At 37.2% G+C, this 21,751-nt stretch overlaps 1 protein-coding gene across 1 annotated transcript; it reads right to left on the minus strand.

The window, feature by feature from the left end:
* Positions 1-1,234: 1,234 nt before the first annotated feature.
* On the minus strand, positions 1,235-18,790 carry MCUR1 (mitochondrial calcium uniporter regulator 1). Its single transcript, XM_062568515.1, has 9 exons — positions 18,538-18,790; positions 17,472-17,585; positions 15,864-15,967; positions 12,849-12,950; positions 11,841-11,882; positions 9,612-9,683; positions 6,080-6,133; positions 4,841-4,955; positions 1,235-3,457 (listed from the first exon to the last, which is right to left on the minus strand). Exons 1-9 carry the CDS (start codon positions 18,788-18,790, stop codon positions 3,402-3,404), a joined length of 912 nt encoding a protein of 303 aa, XP_062424499.1. The 3' UTR covers positions 1,235-3,401.
* Between the last annotated feature and the right edge of the window lie 2,961 nt (positions 18,791-21,751).

Genomic DNA, 21,751 nt, shown 5'->3' on the forward strand with positions numbered 1-21,751 from the left:
GTTTTAAGTACAACTCCTACAGCATTCATAAATGATGCAACCAACATTTCCAATAGCGAGGGGGTTAAACAGCAAGCAATTTAACAGTATTATTGAAACACTTCAAGTAAACAATTTAGCTAATACACACTAGTGAAAAAGACTACTTCCTTTCAGGTTTTAATTAAAAACAGGTGGAAATGCAAGACAGACTAAATCAGCTAAATTTGGTATACTCCTGCTAATATAAGTGAATATGATTTCGTAAGAACTCTAGATCTCTATTCATTCTTCAAAACACAGAGAAGCTCTAGGATCAACTTACATTTTGCAGCAAAAAGAATGATGCTCAATCTCCTTCCCTAAAAGGAAATGCATCCTTAAAGAATCTCCTGTATTTGCTAGCCTGTGGTCACTGAGAACCTGTCTAACCATGGAATTTCAGGAGAAATATTCACAAAAGTAGTTTTAGCATAGGCAGGCGACTACTCTTAGGTGCTCTCAAGCAGAGGCATGAGCTCTTCTATAAAGCAAATCAGAGCTGGAGCTCAGCTTTAGCTGCATCCTTACTCTCTGTATGCTAGCTTAGAGACAGTCTGAGAAATCTGATTTTTCCAGATTAAATTTTGTCTTCTTTAATACCTTTTACTCAATCTGGCAGGCAGGAAATGAATAGATACATTCTGAACCACTAGGGGTTTACCACAGGCTTTCACAGCCGCAGTAGTTTTACAGGAAAACAGTCTCTCTTTTTCATTTACATCTTTTTGAAAAGTTCTGCAAATATGAAGCCAGTATCTAAAGTCTGAGAATTAAAAATTATTTCTGTGGGGTCAGAATTGCTACTTAGACCAGACTAAAGGCATAGACAGTATAATGCAGAAAAAAATCTTCAGGGGGAAAAAAAATGGCAAGTACTAACTTAAAACTTTCTGGTTATGAATTTACTAATCATTTGACATGTTCAACTATTGCTTCTCAAGAGAAATTTAGCAGTATGTTCTATGTTTTTGCTTCTCACCTGCACCACAAAGTTAGTCTTCTGGGTGTAAGTACCCTTTTGAAAGAATCTGATGTTCAGAGATACACACAGGGTGTTTCTACCTTTTGAAGTGTTAGTGCAAATAAATGTGGTGCATTGTATTAGAAAAAGTACTAAATACTAACACTGACCTTTAAAATCAGAAGAATTCAGAGATTTTGCACTCTATACACATAAGACAACAGAAACAATACACTTTAAGACTTTACGGGCTTGGTAATTACAGCTTTTTTATTTATATTGTCCTTTCCATTTATGCCATATTAACTTTATTCCTTGTTTGGAGTGGTCACCAAAAGATGTTGGGGTTTTTTTTGGACACTTTCCTGCTTCCAGGACAATGCCATTCTATATTCTTACACTTTCTCCTTCTACCAGTCCCCCAAAGAAATCTATTTGTAGAACATCTATTTTTAGCAGAATGCACCCTATATTTAAAATCAGTTCTAAAGAAGTATTTTAGCAAGTATTTATCACATGTTCAGGCATACAGGCAAAGAAATACTGATTACACAGACTATATAGAACTACCTGTCCCAAGAAGATGGGAACTGACACCAAGACCATTCCAAACATTAAATTAAAGCCTCTCTACTTGAAAAATGTATCAAGTACTATAAGTTAGTACAAGAAAATTTTTTAAACTTAAAGAAACCCTTGATGATTCTGAATAGATTCATTCATTTTAGAGAGGCTGTTTGGTTAGAAATGATTATTTTGCAGTAATAGCTGATACTGCTTATTAAAAGTTCTTTCCTTTTTAGTGTTAGAGTGGTCGTTCACCTACTAATTCTTAGTTAAAAAAGTCCTCTTAGCAGTGATTTGCCTTAAAAAGATTAAATTCAAAATACTTTTTTAAAAGTTGCATTTTATAATGAAAACTCAGTATATTTTATAGAAACATCAAAAATTCTTTATTTCAGGCCAGTCTAGAATTGTTACAGGTATCCACCACCTCCTCCTGACTTGCACATAATCGAAGATGGCACTCCCATCCATTAAAAAGTTATATGGTCATTACAGTACAGTCATAAAGTAGCCATACAGCTTTGCTGTGATTAAGCAAAGCCAGGAGTGTGCTCTAACAGCATTTATTACCACTGCATAGATTACTCTCTTCATGTAAGAGTAGGTAAGAAGAAGAAATTTCCCTTAACTGAAGAAGCACAGATGGTAGCTCTTATCAAAGCAGTCATTTCATCAGTGGAAGAGTGATAAATTTCTGGACACACTGGACATTTTCCTCCATTGCTATAAGCTGCTTTAACCTGTTCATGGGTTGTTCAGAACCAGATTAAGCATACTTGCAGGTCTCCACTACTGCTTTCATCTTTATAATCACTAATGAAGTTCCACATTTGAAGGACCAAGGGGAGATACATACATATATATATATGTATATAATATATATATACACATATATATATACACATATACATTATATACACACTTAAAAAAAATCAGAAGACTGTCAGTATAGCTGTTCCCTGATCTATGACACTGCTTCAAAACCACCAGTTAAAATTTCTTTCTTGATGGAAAGGAATTGATGCTTCTAATGAGGAAAGCAGCAGAGATACTTTGCATCATTTAACTATACATTGTACTGCATTCAAACTTTTCTTCTACTTATAGTGGTAAAGTTAACAACCAGCATATGGAATGAGTTTTAGATACTTACATGTACCAAAGGTAAGTTACCAAGAACTCTACAAATATACTACAAACAAAACATAGCAGTAAGCACTGCTATCATTACACAGTACTTTTTCATGAAACATGATTGATTGGACGGTCATCTGGAAAACAAAATGACTGTAACGTTACAAAAATAACAAAAAAAAGTTTGATCACAGTAAGTACATGAACAAGTGTCAGAAGGACAGAAGTAAGCATGATGCAGTTAACACAAATCCTACTTACACAAGAGTGCTTCCAAGCCACAGAAAGTGTAGTTTTGCTTTTACATTAAGAATCAAGATTCCATTCTGACACATGCAACTGACTCTGGCAAGCATATCTGAATAGACTCTGGAGCATAATTCCAAGTAGATTCTTCTCTACCTCATGCAGCCCCATACAACTGGTATGTATGCCAGTCTTTACTGAAATGACACTTTGTAATAGCAAGCTGTGCACCAGTTCAGCAGGGAAGAAGTTAGCAGAAATGCATATACCATGCTTCAATCAGAGGTAAATTTCAAAAGATGTAAGATGTATGTACAGTTTGTTTCCAGGCACATCTTTGGTTACATTCTCAACACAGTCTGCTTTACAAAAAAATAAATAAAACAGTAAAGATGCGGTGAAATTCAGGGCAGAGATAAAACCTTCTAGGTTTTCAGAAAGCAAGACAGTACAAGTCCAAAATGACGCTGTGTTACATCCACAAACGATAAAATCCCAGTGCTACAGTAAGGCATGTAAATACTGAACCTGAAAGAGAAAACAAAAATGAAGTGAAAAATGGAGACAATAAATAGTTAGCTCTTGGAATGTTTCTTCAGAAAGCTAAGTATGCATCTTGCTACAATACTGAGAGCATAATTGCTACCCCTTGCCCATGTAAGAAAATAAGGTTTTTAATTCACATGAAGGTTTTTAATTCACAAAATAAACAATTGGGGAGGGGGTACATAAATGACAAAGGACGAGGAAGGAAAAAAAGTGCAGGAAAACTACTCTGGAAAAACTATCGAAAGGCTGAAAAACCCCTATGGTTGCTTACCATTCCAAACAAGATCAAAGATCAATACAGCAAGTTACAGTTGTAGTGAAGAAATGAATAGAGGATTATTAAATCACAGTAAAATATTTAACAAACAAGTAAGCGTAAACTGTCTTACTGAAGCTTATCAGTTGGCAATTTAAAAATTTCTACTGAAACAAACTCAAGTTTTGGTTTCTAGATATCCACACAAATGATTTTTTGCCATTGTTTTCAACAGGATCGCTTCAAATACAATGCAAATTTTTTTTTTTTTTTTTTTTTTTTTCCCCATGCAGACTTAGTATGTTTTTTTTGAGTTGAGGTGGTAGGGAATAGAACTTTCTCTCATTTTAATATATTGCCTTTTATTTTCTAGTAATGGTTCTCTGTAAAGGATATCCCTAACTAGCATATTGTGAATAGATGTGATTGTACTTGTGACAAAATCCATCGTCAAAGGATGATCAAAATTCTAAATCAGAAGAATAATTTTCTACTGCAGACCTGCTCATTTAGTAGCACTGCCTACTTACAGAGCTACAAAGAAAATGTCAAAATACTACAGCTTCCTGGAGCGATAATACAGATACATAACATGTATAGTATTTTCTCATGCACATGCCTGAAAAAGCAAAGTTTAAGAATGCACAATGCTGAACAGTCATTTCTGAACATTTCAGAAAAGCTGAAATGTTCCTGTTTGTAGATAGATCTCCATTGTGCAAATGTACCAGGCTGCTTTTTTAAAAAATCTATACATTTCAAACTCAGCTCTTCAGTGTAACTGATCAGATACCCTACTTTTATGATACGCATAGGAGAATTTTTTGACCCTTCTTGAGAGCCCATAAGTCTTTCAGGCTTCTCATACACATTATTATTACAATATAAAGCAGGGAAAATCATACAGCCAAAGTCCATGCAAAATAAAGCTGTGAATCATAGGAACCTTAGTCCGCATTAAGTACACAGAAAATGCTACTAATGTCGATTGAGATTTTAAGTATTTTTTGAATCAGAATTTTTATGAATATTCTACCAAGAATTAGACAAGCAAAATTTAAGTGTTTAGCAGCTTCACTATCACAAACTACTTTCAAATTACTTACCTGCTAAGTACTTAATATTGTCCAGTTTGTGCGATTCTAGCATTGTCTTTAGACCTGCAACTTCTGTGTCTATTTTTCTGTCTGTCTGAGTTAGAGCTCGATCTTGCTGTGCATGCTAAAAAACAAAGCAAAGAAAGTGATGCAATTTGAATATTTTCCAGTTTATTTAGAAATTAAACCTATCCCTTTAAGCTGTATTTTTCGCTCCTCCTTAAATGTATCTTAATGAAGTACTTAATTTGCATTCAAAGCTAACAAGTTCCTTCCTAGTTGATTATATCCAAGGAATAGTATAATTTGGTGGACTCCGCAAATTTATATGATTACTCCTTCCCTAAGACATCATGCAGAAAGTGGCAGAACTGGATGCCTTCTTATCTCAATCTAGCAGAGTAATCGTTAACTTTAACGTCAGTTGGCTGAATGACAGATTACAGTCACTGCTCAATTATAACAGTTATTGCTGATTAGGAAGTCCAAGAGCCTCTTGTGACAGAAATATATTGGAACATGAAGATTTATGGAACATTAGAAATACTGAGAATTGCTCTTCTGACTTAAGAAGCATGCCTTCATCTTGTAATGAATTCTACCACAAAAGTAGTAACAGACAGATAGACAAATACTGAATCTGATTATGACAGAAGACAGGGCTTCTGAAACAAATGGGATGAAATTATTATTCAGAAAAGACTGAAAGATCAAAGATGTAAAACTGAGAACACCTGCTATGTCGCTGATGTTTTCAGATCAGCATTACTGAAACACTGTGAATCAGTTAATGATTTAACATTAGTTACCTTCCTATGGTAATTCCTATGCTAGAGAACTGAAACGGGAGGAAGAGGAAAGACTTGGCAAAAATTCCTGTAAGAAGCAGCCAAAACAGTCTAGCAATTTGTTTCAGTCTCCACAGAACACGTTAAAAAAAACAGTAGTTTAAAAAAACTAATGTAAAAGTAGAATTCAATCTGGACAAAATACTATATACATAAAGTTTCAAAACAAAATGACCACTGAATAGTTTATCCACACCTGCAGGGATTTAAAAGTATATACAAAACTTTTTTATTCTGTAGCACAATTCAGTTACCAATATGGAAATATACCTGGAAATAAATGTATAAAGTGTCATTGTACTTTAAGTGCCTAAAGACATGAGCAATTTTAGAAAGAGTAACAGATCTATAATGCAAGTACAAGAATATTTGTTATTTGATTTAATAATCAGCTCCTTACCAATTCCACTATTTCTGTCCTCATTTCAAGTAGTTTTCTTTCATTAAGTGAATACTGGTGAGAGGAAAAAAAAAACAAAAAAACAAAACATAAAAGCAAGATACCATCTTAACTTTTTCCACATACTTAAGAGTGTAGTTCTTTAGTTCCAAATTCTGTAGAATGCTGAATCTAGCCAACAAGACTCAATTCCTGAAAACACTTAGAGATAGTACTGTAGAATGACCAGTATCCTTCGGGAAAAGGGAATTTACAGACAGGTGTTTAACCACACCTCTGAGCTGTAAAGTGGAACCAATCCATCAGAGACATCTATGACAACTGCATGTATTTATAAACAGCTGGAATAAAAATTGGCAGATGTACATTTCTGAAAACAAAAGACCTGTAATTCTAAACAGTAACTCTGAAACAGTTAACCAACCCATTGAGCACACAAACATGACTTAAAGATGTCAAGATCAAACCACCCCCCTGTTCAGGAAGGGGAGTATGATTTTAAAATACATCAAATTTAGCTATGAAAGAAATGTTTAGCCAGCATATCTGTTCACCAGTTGACATTCCGAAATGATGGTCAGAGCAATACACTGGAAACATCAATAGAAAGTATCAATCAAATACACTAAGTTTGCATCTCTTGTAAAGCCATTCATTTGTGGAACAGCAGAAGTTGTGGCTTGTTTATAAATTATCGTTATTTGGGTTCAAGGCAAGTTAAATCCAAATGAAGTAAGAGGCATACCTTTAAGGCAGGTTACATTTCTGACTCATGAGCAGGCATGATTTACCTTGACATTTGTAATGGCTCCTATCCTACTACAGGAGCAATTCAATTATTCATAAGACAGCTGCTAAACCGACAAGTCTATAGTGCAGAGTATTAAGGTCATCGGGCACCCATCTCAGAATCCTCAGTTAAACAGCAATAACCTCATCCCATTTGGAAAGTCACTTTATTTTTCTCCAGTCTGGAAGCTTATTCCACTTTAATATTAAACTCAGATTAATCAACATAAATGCCTCAACATTGAAAAACCCTCCTTAAAGATCTAAAACTCTATTTGGACTTCTGACAGATCTAAAGATCAAACTGAGAGGTAGCAGAAGGCTACAAATGTGGAAAATGTTATATTGCAAAGACAAATAACAGCATGTCTACAATTAATGAAACATCAGTACCTAGATCCTCCAGAGCAAAGAAAAGGATAAAGAAAAATCCAGATATTCTGCACAAACATTTTTGAAAGTGGTAAGATAGTAGAATATCTATAAGAGAATCTAATTTAAAAATTGTCTGAGGTGAAGATTCACATCGGAATAGGACCTTGCTTAATATATTAATAAACTGATCATCACTATCAGAATAAGCATTACCAAAAACAAAAGTTCAAGAATAATTTCCATTCTACAAGCTTCTATTTGATGTTTAGATTTGTTGAACTTCTGCTTTGTGTCTAGAATTCTCTACGTCTGATCCAAGGATTTTAACCTTAGCTTTAAGAGAATGAAAAACTCTCTCTTGCTGCAAGGCATCAACACACATATGTAATAACACTAACATATAAAAAGGTGGAAAGGCAAGGTTGGGGAAAAAAAAAATAATTCTTAAGCTCCACAGGGAGATCTCCCCTGCAGTCCACAAGTTTTTCACCGTGCAATGAAAATTCACTATTGTCAGATTCATCTTGGTATTTTTAATAGCAAACTTAAAGGCACTGCAATGCATGATGACATGAATATATATGGAATTTTGTACTGTACTTAAAGTTTTAAAATCACATCTATATCACTGCAGATCACCACTGCATGCACAGACACATATTAAGCAATGAAGGATTCTCTAGGAAATGTAAATAAGTATGAACTAATTAAAAGATAAAACACGCATGGATTAAATGTTTAAAATTGCCCACTTTGGTCTTGAACAATTAAGAAATTTGCCTTTGATACTTATTCCAAGCAGGACTAAAGGATAAGAACATTTTACTTAGTGTTTCAAGTTACGTTACTTTAAACTTATGACATTTCATTTTTGAGCAGCATGTTAATAAGAGATGAACAGTGTGCCTTCAATTAGCCTGAGTTTTATTCTCAGAAAGGCACAAATTCAGTCATAAGTCTCTTTTATGTCCAAGTAAATATGATAGCAATGCTTTATCTACTACACAAAATACTGAATTAGGTCTCTCCCCCAACTCAACATGCACACTACAATCTGTTCCCAGTTCATCTTCACTTTTCCTGTTCATGCATGGGTAAGCTGGCAACTGAAACAGGGGAAAAAGGAAAAAAAAAAAAGAGTAATTTTTACTTCAACTATAATTGTATGGCACACTACAAAGCAGGTCAACTTTCTTCAGAGAGAAGACTGACACAAAGTTTGCTTTCCCTGGAAGGCAGTCAATATAATGTGGTACTCTCAGCTATGCCCTGGGTCCACATTCCAGGTTTCTACATAAATATACAAAAAGAAATGGTACCTAATTTATCACCTGTAAAGTGGAGTTAAACAGGATTTGCAAGCCCAGTATATTGCAAAGCTTATGATCTACCCAGCTGATACATATCACATGAAGAGTTTTTCTGTTTGTTTTTAATGTTTGCATAAAATGTTAGGTTTTAAAAATGAATTTTACCTGCTCAAAATGTACTTGTTCAAACATCTACCATAGTAGTTTAATATAATGACTAACACCGTTACCTAACACAGTTGTTACCTAAACTAATTATTGTGAATAACTTCCAGGGGCATGCACAAAAGATAGAAGAATTGTACTTTTACATCTCTTACTGCCTAGAGTCAAAACAAATATTACTTCTTCATTACGCACCTATGAAAAGTGACTGATCAGGAAATAAAATCCATAGAAAAACATTATTAAAAGGCTCTACAATTTAGATGTTGCAATCTTTGAGAATCTAGAAACTATCCAAGAAAGATCCATAGGAATAGAGTGTTACATAAAATGCAAAAATCTGTTTTATCTTCTAATTCCTCTTCTAAATTATTCTAAGATCCCATCAAATCAATTCTACCATATATTTCAAAGTCAAAAACAATCTGAATCAATACCAGTTACAATAAAGTCAAATAAATTCAATTAAAATTACTTTCACTATAGGATTACCTTACAAACCAGCTATGCTGTAATTCCCTTGCTATGGGGATATGAAGCATCTTCAATGGTGGCAGTTTAATGAAATTTTTAAACTTTATTCAGTGTGTAAAACAAAGATATACTAATAATATAAAAAACTTCAAACAACTAGTCAGCATTTTTGAACATAAAGAGCTAATATATTGAATTGTACCTCATAAATCCCCATGTTAAAACAGTATCTAAATATGTAGAGATCCTAAAAACAACTATGCCACCTTATACTAGAGCAGCATATGGGTAAGCAATCTGGACTGACACCAACATGAAGATGAATGATACTACAGATTAGTAAGAAAATGATATTCTTACCCAAATTTGAAGATTACTCAATGTTTAGATGTCGCAAGAAAACCACAACCAAAACTTACCAGTTCTTTTACTCTGCTCTTCTCTAGGTTGAGGTTTAACTTGTTATCTGCACGAACTTTAGTTATTTCATCCTAGTGGAAAAAAAAACTGATAAAGCAGCCAGCAAAAATTTCTCTCTATTCAACTATAAGCAAATACATGAGGCAAATAATTGTGCCTTTCATCAAATATTTCAGAAATCAAGTTTCTCTCTAATTAAGGTGCATCTTCTTCCAAAGTGTTAGTATTCCTATCCTTCCCCTGGAGAAATACTGATGTTCTACAGGACGAATTAGATCTCAGAATCAAAAAATAACAATTGCTTTTAAAAACAGAACATTGAGAACAGAAGTTAAATTGACAGAACATCCTTCTATAGATAAGAGGAATACTTCATATATCCCATGACTCACTCAGATTTCTAGAAATCTATGCCTACCTACACATGTAAGTTGTACTTTATGAAACAATTCTGATGCTCAGAATAATCTCAAAAAGCAGTTTCTAAACTACAGAATTAAAAAAGTATCTGTTCATAAAGATATCATTTAGGGCTTTTAGAAAAATCTGCACACATCAGAACTCAGGAAATTTTTTATTATATTTTTAAAATTCAATATATATTTTTAAGCTACCATAGAGTCCTTTATTCATATTTTACTTTATCAATAGCTTAAGTGATTCTTGCTTTTTTTCAGGGACAGCTGCCATTTTCATGCAGCCTCCCAGCAGGAATTCCAGACAGTTGATAGTTTGTCATAAAGCAAACTGCTCATCAGATGAATGTGTAGAAGGAAAAGACTGATAAATGCCCAGGAAATTCTATTATTAAAAACAAGCAAGCACCTCTCAAGTAGGCCCATGTTAGCTAGTTCACTAAGTTATTATAAAAAATAATTACATTCAAGGACTTTCTATTTTAGCATTTTTGAACTTACTTAATGATTTTACAATTAGATGTCATTATAAACCCTTGATATATTACAATTTAGTGAAATTACAGTCTGATTTTTTTTAAACAAACATAAAACACTGTGTCATTCTGTCTTTCAGAAGAAAGAACAAGCATGACTAAATGTGATTATCACAAGGACAAATCATTTTACATTTACAGCTAAAATAAAATCTGAAGACATCTAGCTTTTATATAAAAATGACTCAGATTTCTGGATGTTCTACCAGCAGATTTCTCTAGCTTCAATTAAATGCAAATAAAACAACAAAATAAGTTATAATTTAAAAATCAGATGCCTGACATTTTAAATTTGTATATGAAAAGCACAAATACATTAAACAGTTCATAATACAATGTAAAATACTTAATCAGCCCTGAGAAATCTACATTCTCCTTTTGGAGATGACAGCACTATGAAAAATTCAAGATAGTAGGAAAGAAATGGCAAGGAGGAAACTAGAATGAATTTGATCACATTGTTAGTTAGCTGGACAAATCAGTATTCTGACAGGTTCGTGGAAAATCCTAGTATAGGAAAGGTGTTCCATCCTTCTAGGTGAGAGTGACATGGTAAACAGCTGTTCTCAAGTAAGAGGACTATATTCCCTACAGACAGTTAATGATATTTTCCAGTTTCCAATCTTAAGCAACCACTTTTGCAAGAATTTTTCTTTCTGTGTAAAATCAGCCTATGACTACGCACCCACTGAAAGAATAGGTTCTGAGACAATGTTATTTCTGACGGCAGAAAGGTCTGATTGAACTATTATTCAGGAGAGGCAAACCATAAAGACCAGAAACAAAATATCAGATATTAAACCTAATAAGAACCTGTAGACATTACTGTAAGTTTTCTCCAAGGAATCTGTTTTCATCCTAAGGTCATTTGCTCCCAAACAAATGGGACCAAACTTCTCAGACAGCTAAGTCTTCAGGAAAAAAAATACCATAACCAATTAGTAAGGGACATAATTTTGAAAACACCTTGCATCTTTACATTAACACACAGCCCTAAATGCAGAACTTTACTCCGCCTTCACTATGACATGGCAACCAACTGCTTTCTGAATTACAAACATGCAAGACACAAAACATCTTCAGCTGAAATTTCTTCCCCATTTGTAGAGCTTAGAGTGCCCTTGCACCACTAATTAAGTACATATCAAATTGTCTTTGTTGCAGTCACTAGTGACAAAATAACAAAACAACTCTTAAAAACTTAGAGTAACAACTTTTAAAGGCAAACTAGGTAAATGTATTAAACATACTTAATCATATTAGCACAGTATCTTACCATGACTTGCTTCTTTATCTGCAGGAGTTCAAGTTTTATTTTCTAGGAGGATGGAAAAAGTGTACAATTTGATATTGTACATAAAAAGTACATGGTCTAAAAATACTACTATTTACTATTAGTTAATAACTTGTTCCAGTATTTGGCTACCATTACATTAAAAAAAGGTTTTCTTATGTTTAAATGGAATTTCTTGTATTTCAATTTGCACTCATTGTCTCTGGTCCTTTCACTAGGCACCACTGAAAAGAATCCGGCTGCATCTTCTTTAATTCCCCCCCGTCAGGCATCTATCTATATAGGTAAGATTCCCCCAAATCTTCTCTTCCCCAAGCTAAATTATCCCAGCTCTCTCAGCCTCTCCTCATTTCACAGATGCTCCAAACTCTTAATCATCTTCACTGAACCCACTCTACTAGATCTCTGTTTCTCCTGTACTAAGGAACAAGCAGTGGACCCAGCACTCCCAGTGTGTCTCACTAGGGCTGAGCAGAGGGGAAGGATCACCCCCCTTTACCTGCTGGCAGCTCTGCCTTAATGCAGTCCTGGAGGCTGTTGATCACTTTTGCTACAAGGGCCAGTTGCTGCCTCCTGGCCAACTCAGTGTCCACCAGGACCCCCAGGGCCTTCTCTGTTAAGTTGCTCTCCAGCTGGTCGGCCCCAACCTGTCCTGGTGCAGGAGGCTGTTCCTCCCCGGGGCAGGGCTTGGCCCTTCCCCGTGTGCTGGACTTCCTGAGGTTGCTCTCTGCCCCTTTCTCCAGCCTGTCGGGGTCCCTGTGAGTGGCAGCACAGCCCTCTGGTATGTCAGCCGCTCCTGCCAGTTTTGCATCACCTGCCAACTTGCTGTGGCTGGATTCTTCCCCATTGTCTGCGTTATATTAATGAACAGGTTAAACACTGCTGAACCCCGTATCCACCCCTGGGGTTCGAGATACTTTTTCACATCTTAGAAAAAAAAAACAAACAAACAAGTGCTAGAATAGTACTTTCCAAAATAATGATTTTTACCTCATTTTCTGAACGCAGTGCTGAAAATTCACTTTTTTCCAGAATAATCATATCCTTCTTCACCCCACCAATATGGGACATTATCTGTTGAAGAGCAATCTCCTTTAAAAGAAGGACAAAAATCTTGGGTCATATTGTAACTACAATGCTTTTTCTCATTTGTGTATACAAATACGATAGGCTATTTTGGTACCCTGACATTTTTATTCAATCTAAAAATTGTTAGGTTATCTTAGTTTCAGAAGACAAGATAAATTAAGACAAAGTGACAAAATAAGCAAGTTAGGCTCAGAGTTAGTAATGTTTGACAAAATTAGCAGTACTATCACTGAGCAGAATGGCTCAATTAATAGCCTAGGAAACAGTTCCTTTCAAGTATTCAAATTCTTAAGCTAACAAAGGCATTAGGGACAGATGAGATGTCCCTGTGCTAAATGAGGAAAGCTGGCTTTCAGGCCAAGATTCCACAGTGTAAATGCACTCTTTTGTAACTACCCCCTTTCTCACCTCGCCTTGCAAGGTGGCTCACTGCTTCTGTACTTAGCTAAGGAGCATCATGCGCTACACTCATGCTTTTAATAGCTCTTCTCAGTCTGTTACAGTAAGCTGGTTGAAGACAAACAAGCATCGTCTGCAACTTTCAACGATGGAAAAGTCTGTAGACATTCTTCTGGATCGTACACCATTCACATACAAACAGTTACTTCCTTCCCTTAACATCTCCCTCTAACAAATAGCATCTTGCCAAAGATTCTTGACAAATAACACTACAATTCTGACATGGCTCTCTAACTTCACTTTCATCAGGAAATGCTATTCTAACTTACAAATGTTATAATTTTTTGAGACTTTTGGAGATGCCTTACCAGGCTATCTGACCACAACACTGGAAAAAAAAAAAAGGGGGAGGGGGGAGGAGGTAAGCATAGTGGACATATTATGAAAAGTCTACAGAATAAGTAGTCATGGACATTTCTCCTGTTCCCTGATGTTTCCAGCCTACTTTTGATCTTTTCCATCTTCATGGACCTCAGTAAGGCAGAGAACAGTCCCTTCTATATTCTTTCTCTTCCTCAACTCTACCAATGCACATACATATTTTTCTAAGGCTTTCTCTAACAAGTGTCTACATTGGTTAGCGTATCTAACTTTATCTTTTACATCCTCAACTAAGGCCTAACAGTGAAACCTACATCCACAAAGAGTGATGTGAAATTTAGATAATTTAAAACGAACAAAAAACCCACCCACCACACAACCTCCTCCATTCTTCACCATCTTCTTGCATAAGCCCTTATGCATTCAAAGGCTGTGAGGAACTATGGGTTTACCACGTTGCTTGGAATGCATACATACCTCCTGACCTGCTTTTATTTTGCCAAAGCTGCATGGCTTAGTATGCCATGCAAACCCACAATCATTTGAATCTTAACAGCAGAAAGTCATGTGAGGCCCTGATCTGGCAGAGCATCTCAGAATGTCTAACACCAGCAGCAACACTTAATTCAGCAATTAACACAGGGAAATATGACTACTTTAATTCAAAAAAAGCTGGTCAGAGAAAGAAGCAGAGATGCAATGACTGCTTATTGTAAAATACAACCAACCACAGGAGAAACAGTCCCCTTTAAACTGAATTCGTTGGTGGACGTGGAATAAATCTGATACAGAAGGAAGCACTCCTATTTTTGCTTTGCTTGGAGTCTAAGAGCTATTATGAAGCATGGGCTGAAGCCTCTTTAGACAGAAGGTGTAATGAGATGCCCTGCTGCTAAGACTGTTATACAATGAAGGCAGAGGCTGCTGTTTTCTCATATTTTAAGAGTGACCCAGTCACCAAAAAATACGTGAAATGCCTGTGTTCAGAAGGTGACTTGGGACTGTGAATCCCAGACTCTCAGAACATCCCTAGAGGTGGAACTTCAGCTATGCTTCTACTTGACAGTCAGCACTGTCTATCTGACAAGCTTTGGTATCAGGGAATTCACGCATACTAGATATTGCGAACTCCATTCCAAGATGCTCAAGTTCCACATGAAATGAATTGTCTCTTACTGTGAACTTTAGTGTCATTTCTGAAGCCAGCTGCCTAAAAACTCAGCACAGTAACATTCAACACTGTCATGTCCAATTCCTTATTTAGATCTACCTTTGTATGATCTGACAAAGGTCTACCAAAAATCATAGTCAGTATTAGAACAAGAGGCCTTGCTTCAGACACTTTTTCATTAAAACAATCATTTTTTCACAAACCAAAGCTAACAATTTAGTTCAATTCTGTGTAATTTCCTGGTAGCCAGGAGGGATCTGTTTATGCTAGCATTATCAGTCTATTTCCAGCCAACTTTTCTTCACTTCCTCCCACCAAGATGCACATGCTAGATAGGTGTAGAGTGTAACATGAACAACATATGCCTCAAAGGAAAAAGAGAAAGATTTCAATCTTAGCGTCCAAAATATTTACGTTCCTTTAAGTTACCACTGTATATAACTACACCAAGCATGTCTTAAGAGAATCTTGCAAGAAAAACATTCAACTCGATTCTAATGCAATACAAAGTCACAATGACAAAAAGAGATAAATAAAAAGACCAAATAACAGGATGGTAAATTACAGAGTAATGTTTACTTCCTTATCACCAACCTACACAAGAATATGTACAGGAGCTAGAACTATTCATATTCATGCATTGAGTACTACCTCATACTTCTGTCTAAAAGTCTTGTTACCAATTCTATTTAAGTTTCAAAAAAACTGAAGATAAAAACTACCTGGGGTTTGTGTACCAACTCACAACAGCTGTATTTCAAGATCCATCACAACATTTCCTTATGTATTTGATAAATTAAAGACAAAACTAATGAGCCAGGAGATACACAGTGATGTTTGTTCTTCACCTTCAAATTTTTGAAATACAGCGTCCGATGGTAGTAAAATAAAATACTAAGGTACGTTTCATTAGTAGGCATACCAGGTTCTGATTTGTTTTAAATCCACCACCTTCTCGAGCTAACCTGTTGTACTTTGGTGACCATGTCCTTGTAAATCATATCCAGGTTGGTGTTCGTAATTTTCACTAAGGCAGAAACGATGACCTCCGACTGCCGAGTAGTGAACCCTAAGCAAAACAAAATGCAGCAATATTCAGAAAAACCTAAGTCTGGACAGTTCACAGAGATGCCTCTTGCTAATACTCATCACTAGTGTAAAAAAACCCATCTTTTATGAAAGACAATAAAACATACTCCCCTCTACACAGCACTAATAAAAAAACAAAACCAAAAAACTCACACCAGCTGGTACATCCAAGTACCTCCATCCAAAATTTTGTCTCTGATACAGTATAGCTGCTTCTACATAAAGCAGTATCACAGAACCAGCAAGACAACATGCTGGAAATTATTTTTCTATAAGTATTACAGAATGTTGTCTTTCACATGTAGTTAGTTCTATCAGCAGGAAACCTACCTTCAGTATACTATATATAATACCACAGAAAATACACAAACCCCAACTATTCAAAACAGAGCTAACTGGTCTGGTTTTAGACCTGCCAGCCTCTGAGTCCTGATAAAATCTTTACAGTCCTTTTAAACTGAACACATCATGAACAAATCTAAGAATGTTATCATGTAAATAACCACAGCATTCAATTGGCCATGGGTTAAACATAGTCCCCAGAAACATTATCACCTTCTGTTTTTGAAAAATGTAGAAGAAAGGATTTAAAAAAAGTCATGAACATTTTAATTGTTATGAAGACTGCTGCAAAAAGCATGACTGCTTCAAATCTGAGAGTAACTTTTAACAGCTGAGCTGATTTAACAGCTTGCTACCACTAAGAAAAAGAGATGCTGCTCCTCTCTGTCTTCTCACCCCTCCTTCTGCTGCTTTCTATGTGCTCTGGTGCTCATGCAATTGCTCTGTGAGCTCCTTAAACTAACTTCTCACAACACTAGTCAGGCAAAAAGATTTGGATGGCTTCCTAAGAACTAGGTTGGCACAAGGAAAAAGATAAAATCACATGACTGGGGAAAAGGATTGGGACCTCTCCTTTTCAAGGACAGTGAGCTGTCAGAAACCACCTCTGCAGTATATACCCTTCACTGTGAGTCTGACCTCAATAACATTAGCATAATTCCAAAATAATTTGTTCCCTTATTTATGTTTTGGCATAAGAAATGCTGTATTTTATACAATATTCTACCTTCTATCCCCAAAACTGTATTTTTATATAATAATCATCTATATTCAATCTTGTTATAATACATTATCACATTTTCAAGGTGCTATCTACTAAGTATGTAGTAATGCAACTAATACACTAATAATCAAAGTGTTGCCTTGAAATCTTTCTTTACTCTCAAATTCTAGAATTGAATTTTTCTTTAGTATTTTTAATTAGCAATAGGATAATAAATGATTCTAATCAAAGTTATATAAGTTCACAGTATCCTTTTGAAAGGAGAGAAAAAAAAACTTGCATGTTCTTACCTAGTATTTATAGAAACCATTTCATAAAACTGAAGTTATAACATTAGGTATCAAGGAGTAGTTAATCAAACTTCATAAACTAAACTAATGAAGTGATATCAAAAGTAGTTATATTTCTAGCAAATTACCATTTTCTTCCAAAAGGCACACGAGTGCGTGAGTGTCAAAAAAAAGCTTCCTATTTCCTAATAAGGAAAATTTCCCCTTGCTTTGTAGAGATGATGATGCAGAGATGCTCACATCTGTAAAGATAAACAAAATACAAATCTATTTTTATGAAAGAAAATAAAATCAATGTAACTGTTTCCTTACTACCTCAAATAACTAAGAAATTAATTTAATTTCTCACTAAGTATTACAATGTGCATTCAGATTATCACAACAGCTTTCTTGACACCATGAAGGTTTTGGACTGCCAGGTGCAACGGACAAGAGCTTGAAAATAGAATATAATGCTAGTGCTGCACTTAAAGTATTTTCCAAGAATATCACATCCTGGAAGAATCTCACCACATGGCAGGGTCTTAAAATTATTCCTTTAATGGATTAGCATAATCAGTGGTGGGTAAAGACTAAACCCACAGCCTTTTCCCATTCTTGGCTGGTTGTTCCTTAGACAGAAAGCAGCCTTTTGCAATTTGGTGTTTGTTATTTTACAGAAAATACATTTAACATTTGCATGCAATAATAAGACAGCACAGTTGCAACTTGGGCATTTTGCGAAGCTATTTTTGTTTTGGATGGGCATGGAAAGATGAACTGTTTATTAAAAGAATTACTAACATATTCCCATATTCCTCAAGTATCAGCATTATAGAAACAGCACATTCAAGGAAACTTAGTATCATCACACAAACCAGTTGTCAGAAAAAAAGATGGAACATGAGAGTTATGAGGAGACAAAACTCAATGCCCTCAAATGTCTTATATTCTGAAGCTCTCAGACACAAAACACAGCTGTGTTTTAGCTGTCCTCCTTTAAGATCACTAAGGCATAACTGATTTAGCACTTTGGGGGGAGGGGAGAAGGAGAGAGAAAGGGAACTGTGCTAAACCCGACCCCTACAGCCAGTGAAAAACCTGCTGAGGGCAGAGGCGCTCCCTCGCCAGCCCCCGGTCGCCGGGACGCGCTCCCCAAGATGCCGGCCACCCCCTACCCTGTTCCCGGTCCCGCCGCGCCGCGCCGCCCCTCACCGCGCTCGCCGTGCGGCCCGCGCTGCCCTCGGCGGGCCGCGCCGCCGCCAACGGCCGTAACGGCCGCGCGCTGCCAGTCGCCGAGGCAGCGGCGCGCGGCGCAGGGGGGCGCGCGGCGGTCACGTGAGGCGGCAGCGGCGGCGGCAGGCGGGCGGGCGCCGTCCGCCCCGCGTGGCCGCAGCAGCAGCAGCAGCGCCTGCCTCCCGCCGCTCACGGCCGTGGCCGTGGCCGCAGCGGCCTGGCCCCTGGCCATGGCCGCGCCGCCCGGCCCCGACGACGGAAGGAGGCGGGAGGGGAAAGGAAACCGCCGCCACTGCCGCCGATGCCGTTACGGGGAGGCCATCACTGAGCACGCGCCGCCCCGGCGCCCCGCTTCCGCCTCCGGCGACGCCTGGCACTCGGGTGACGCCAGCGTGACATCACCTGCCCGGCGGCCTGCGTCGGGCGCGAGCCGCGGCGGCGGCGGTTAATTCCGTGACGCGCGGGGGGCGGTGCGGCGCCGCCTGTGGGGCGGTGAACGCCGGCGGCGGCGAGGCGGGGGAGGGGGGGAGGAGTGAGGCTACTGCCTTCTGTGTGCTGTTCCCCGACCGTGTTTCCGTGACCGTATGATACGGCGTGGGCCTCGTTCATCCCACCGTTACTCTTAATTCAGGGAAGTGCGACTTCAGTGCTTTAAAAGGGTACAGTCGGCTGTCTCCTTCTCAGGCACAAACCCTCTTTTGAGTAACGTTTTTCTTGCACACTTCTGGATGAGGGTAGGCATTTAACAAAGAAAAGCCTGTCTCAGCCAAGCCTTTCAATCCGTGGGGAGGTTAAAACAGATTTAGGATTTTAAAGATACTAACCAAGAAATTTGCAGAATTGGGCAACTCCGGGGCCTTAATTGCTAAACAGTCGCTATAACCATGATAATGGATAGTCTGCTATGCTTTCAGGTTTAGCTCAAAATATGCGTGTACTTCTGTTTTTAAAATAAATGTATTTAATATTTGTAGAAAGTTCATGTAAGAAGAAATCAGTATGGTATCATTTTCTCCAGGCAGCCCGTATTTCATAACAAGTTTATTTTTTTCTGCTGTGTATGCTTTTATGAAAAGGTATGCAGCACCTTTTCTACTTCTTACCAGAATAAATAAGAGTAAATAAGATAATCATCAATATGAAGATGAGGTTACTAAGGTAGATCTGTATAACTGCAAAGATAGCTTTCATGGACACTCAAGTGACTTGCCTCTCCGCTGAACCACTGGACGAACTGTAAGCAATACCTCGGCTCCTCTGTCTCTCTTTATCTTTCTCACTCACAGTAGGTACAATGTGATATTTTCTTCTGACTGAATAAAGATGTGTGTGTGTATGCTTTCTACAAAGTAGAAAAAAAATTTCTACAAATATTTCTGCAAAGTTTTCTTTGCAAATTCACTACTTCATAATCAGCACATGCTCATAACACTGCCACCACAGCACAGCTTGTCTTTTGTGTGTACGAAAAGCCAGTCTGTAGCAGCATCTAACCAGTGGTTCTTTGCAGTTGATGTGTTGCTACAGCAGGTCAATAGAAATCATCACCCTTGAAATTATTACACAATAAATTGCAAATGTTACTTTAATGTTGCAGAAAGGTACTATTATATTAACACACTAATCCTACATGAATAGCCATTTCTGGATGAGTACAGACAAATTTTGGCTTCACTTGCACTTTACAAGTTCAGGAACATCAGCGGGCTCACCTAGACAGTGATGTTTGTTTTGGTTATAAGTGAAAACAGAAACTTGTCTAATGCGTGCAAAATTCACTTGGAAGTATTATGAACATGGAGTAATTCCTGACATTTGTGAATCTTCCGACAGGCATCTTTTCATCATGAATGATTCAGAAATTGATGCATTATATTTTCTTTGATACTTATTCTTCAAAGATCTCTTTCAAAGCTGTACACTTCCTACTGCAATTAAAAGGCAAAATTGTGACTACTGAATATCTCCTTTTATATCATCTGCCAGTTTGCATTTTGCAGTTGGTTTCAGCACTTGGATATGTTGGCAGAAAATGTAAGCAAGAACTGCTATACAGATGGAGACTGCACTTGCAACAGAGTCGGCCCATTCAAAATCAAATACACAAGGACCTGCTGTCTATCACAGCACTATCCATTTTCATCTTCTCTAAGGAAAGCAACATATACGGAAAGTTGCTGATGATGCTTCGCTGCTCACACTTAGCTCTAGTGCACTTAGCAGAAATCGCTTGGCGCAAATGACTGTGTCAGAAAACAACATACTCTTTTTTTTTTTTTTTTTTGCATTTCCCAAGTAATCTTCCAGATCCCTTCTTTTGACCTTCTCTGTGTTGGAGATTGGTATATAATAATTAGAAGTTAGACTGACTGAGCTCTAGAGGCTGTTCAAGAGTCTGCAGTAGCTTCGGAGCTATCTTTTCCTGACTGGATATTTGGAATTAATTTTCTGTACTGTGGTGCAAGCAAGTAGTCACAAACCAAGCGAGGAGAGGATGAACAGCTTTTTGCCACCTCATGATTCTAGGTTGCTTAATACCTGGCTGTCATGTGTGTCTTGCTCCATAGAAGTCCCATAGTGCTACTCAGAGACTATAAATGAAACACATGCTGAAGGTGACATGTTTAGTACCTTGAAAATTTGATCAGGGCAGGCACACAGCATTCACGAGTATATGGAGTTATAATCCCCTCGGTTATAACAATGAAATCTATTGATAACAAAGACATTAGGAGGTAGAGAAGGATTAGGAGGAGCTAGATGACTTTAAAATCTGGATAGTAGAAATGTCGAAGTAATATAAAGTGTAAAGTAAGACGTCATCCCAGTATCCGCTGTGCTTTGGAAGCTGTTCATGTGAAAATTAGAAAGGTGAAATAAACTCTGTGAGATGTCTTTGACTGCCAATGTGCTATGGCTACAAAGAAAGCAAATGTAACCCTAGGATTTATCAAGTAAGATATTTTCAGTAAAATGGAAAGTGTTTGTCACCCTGGAGTATAACTTCATTTCAAATACAATGTACAGTTGTAGTCACTGCAAAGAGGAAAGATGAATTCATAGTGGATCTGGTAACTGAGTGTCAACAGGATAATTGAGGGGAGAAAGAGGCCTTTTCTACGACAGAAGATTAGAAGGAGATTGGCTAGTTTATACTACCAAAATGAGGCTGAGAGGAGATCTTGCTTCCCTC

The sequence above is a fragment of the Rhea pennata genome, chromosome 2, assembly GCF_028389875.1.
Source record: "Rhea pennata isolate bPtePen1 chromosome 2, bPtePen1.pri, whole genome shotgun sequence".
In the NCBI taxonomy this organism is placed as follows: Eukaryota; Metazoa; Chordata; class Aves; order Rheiformes; family Rheidae; genus Rhea; species Rhea pennata.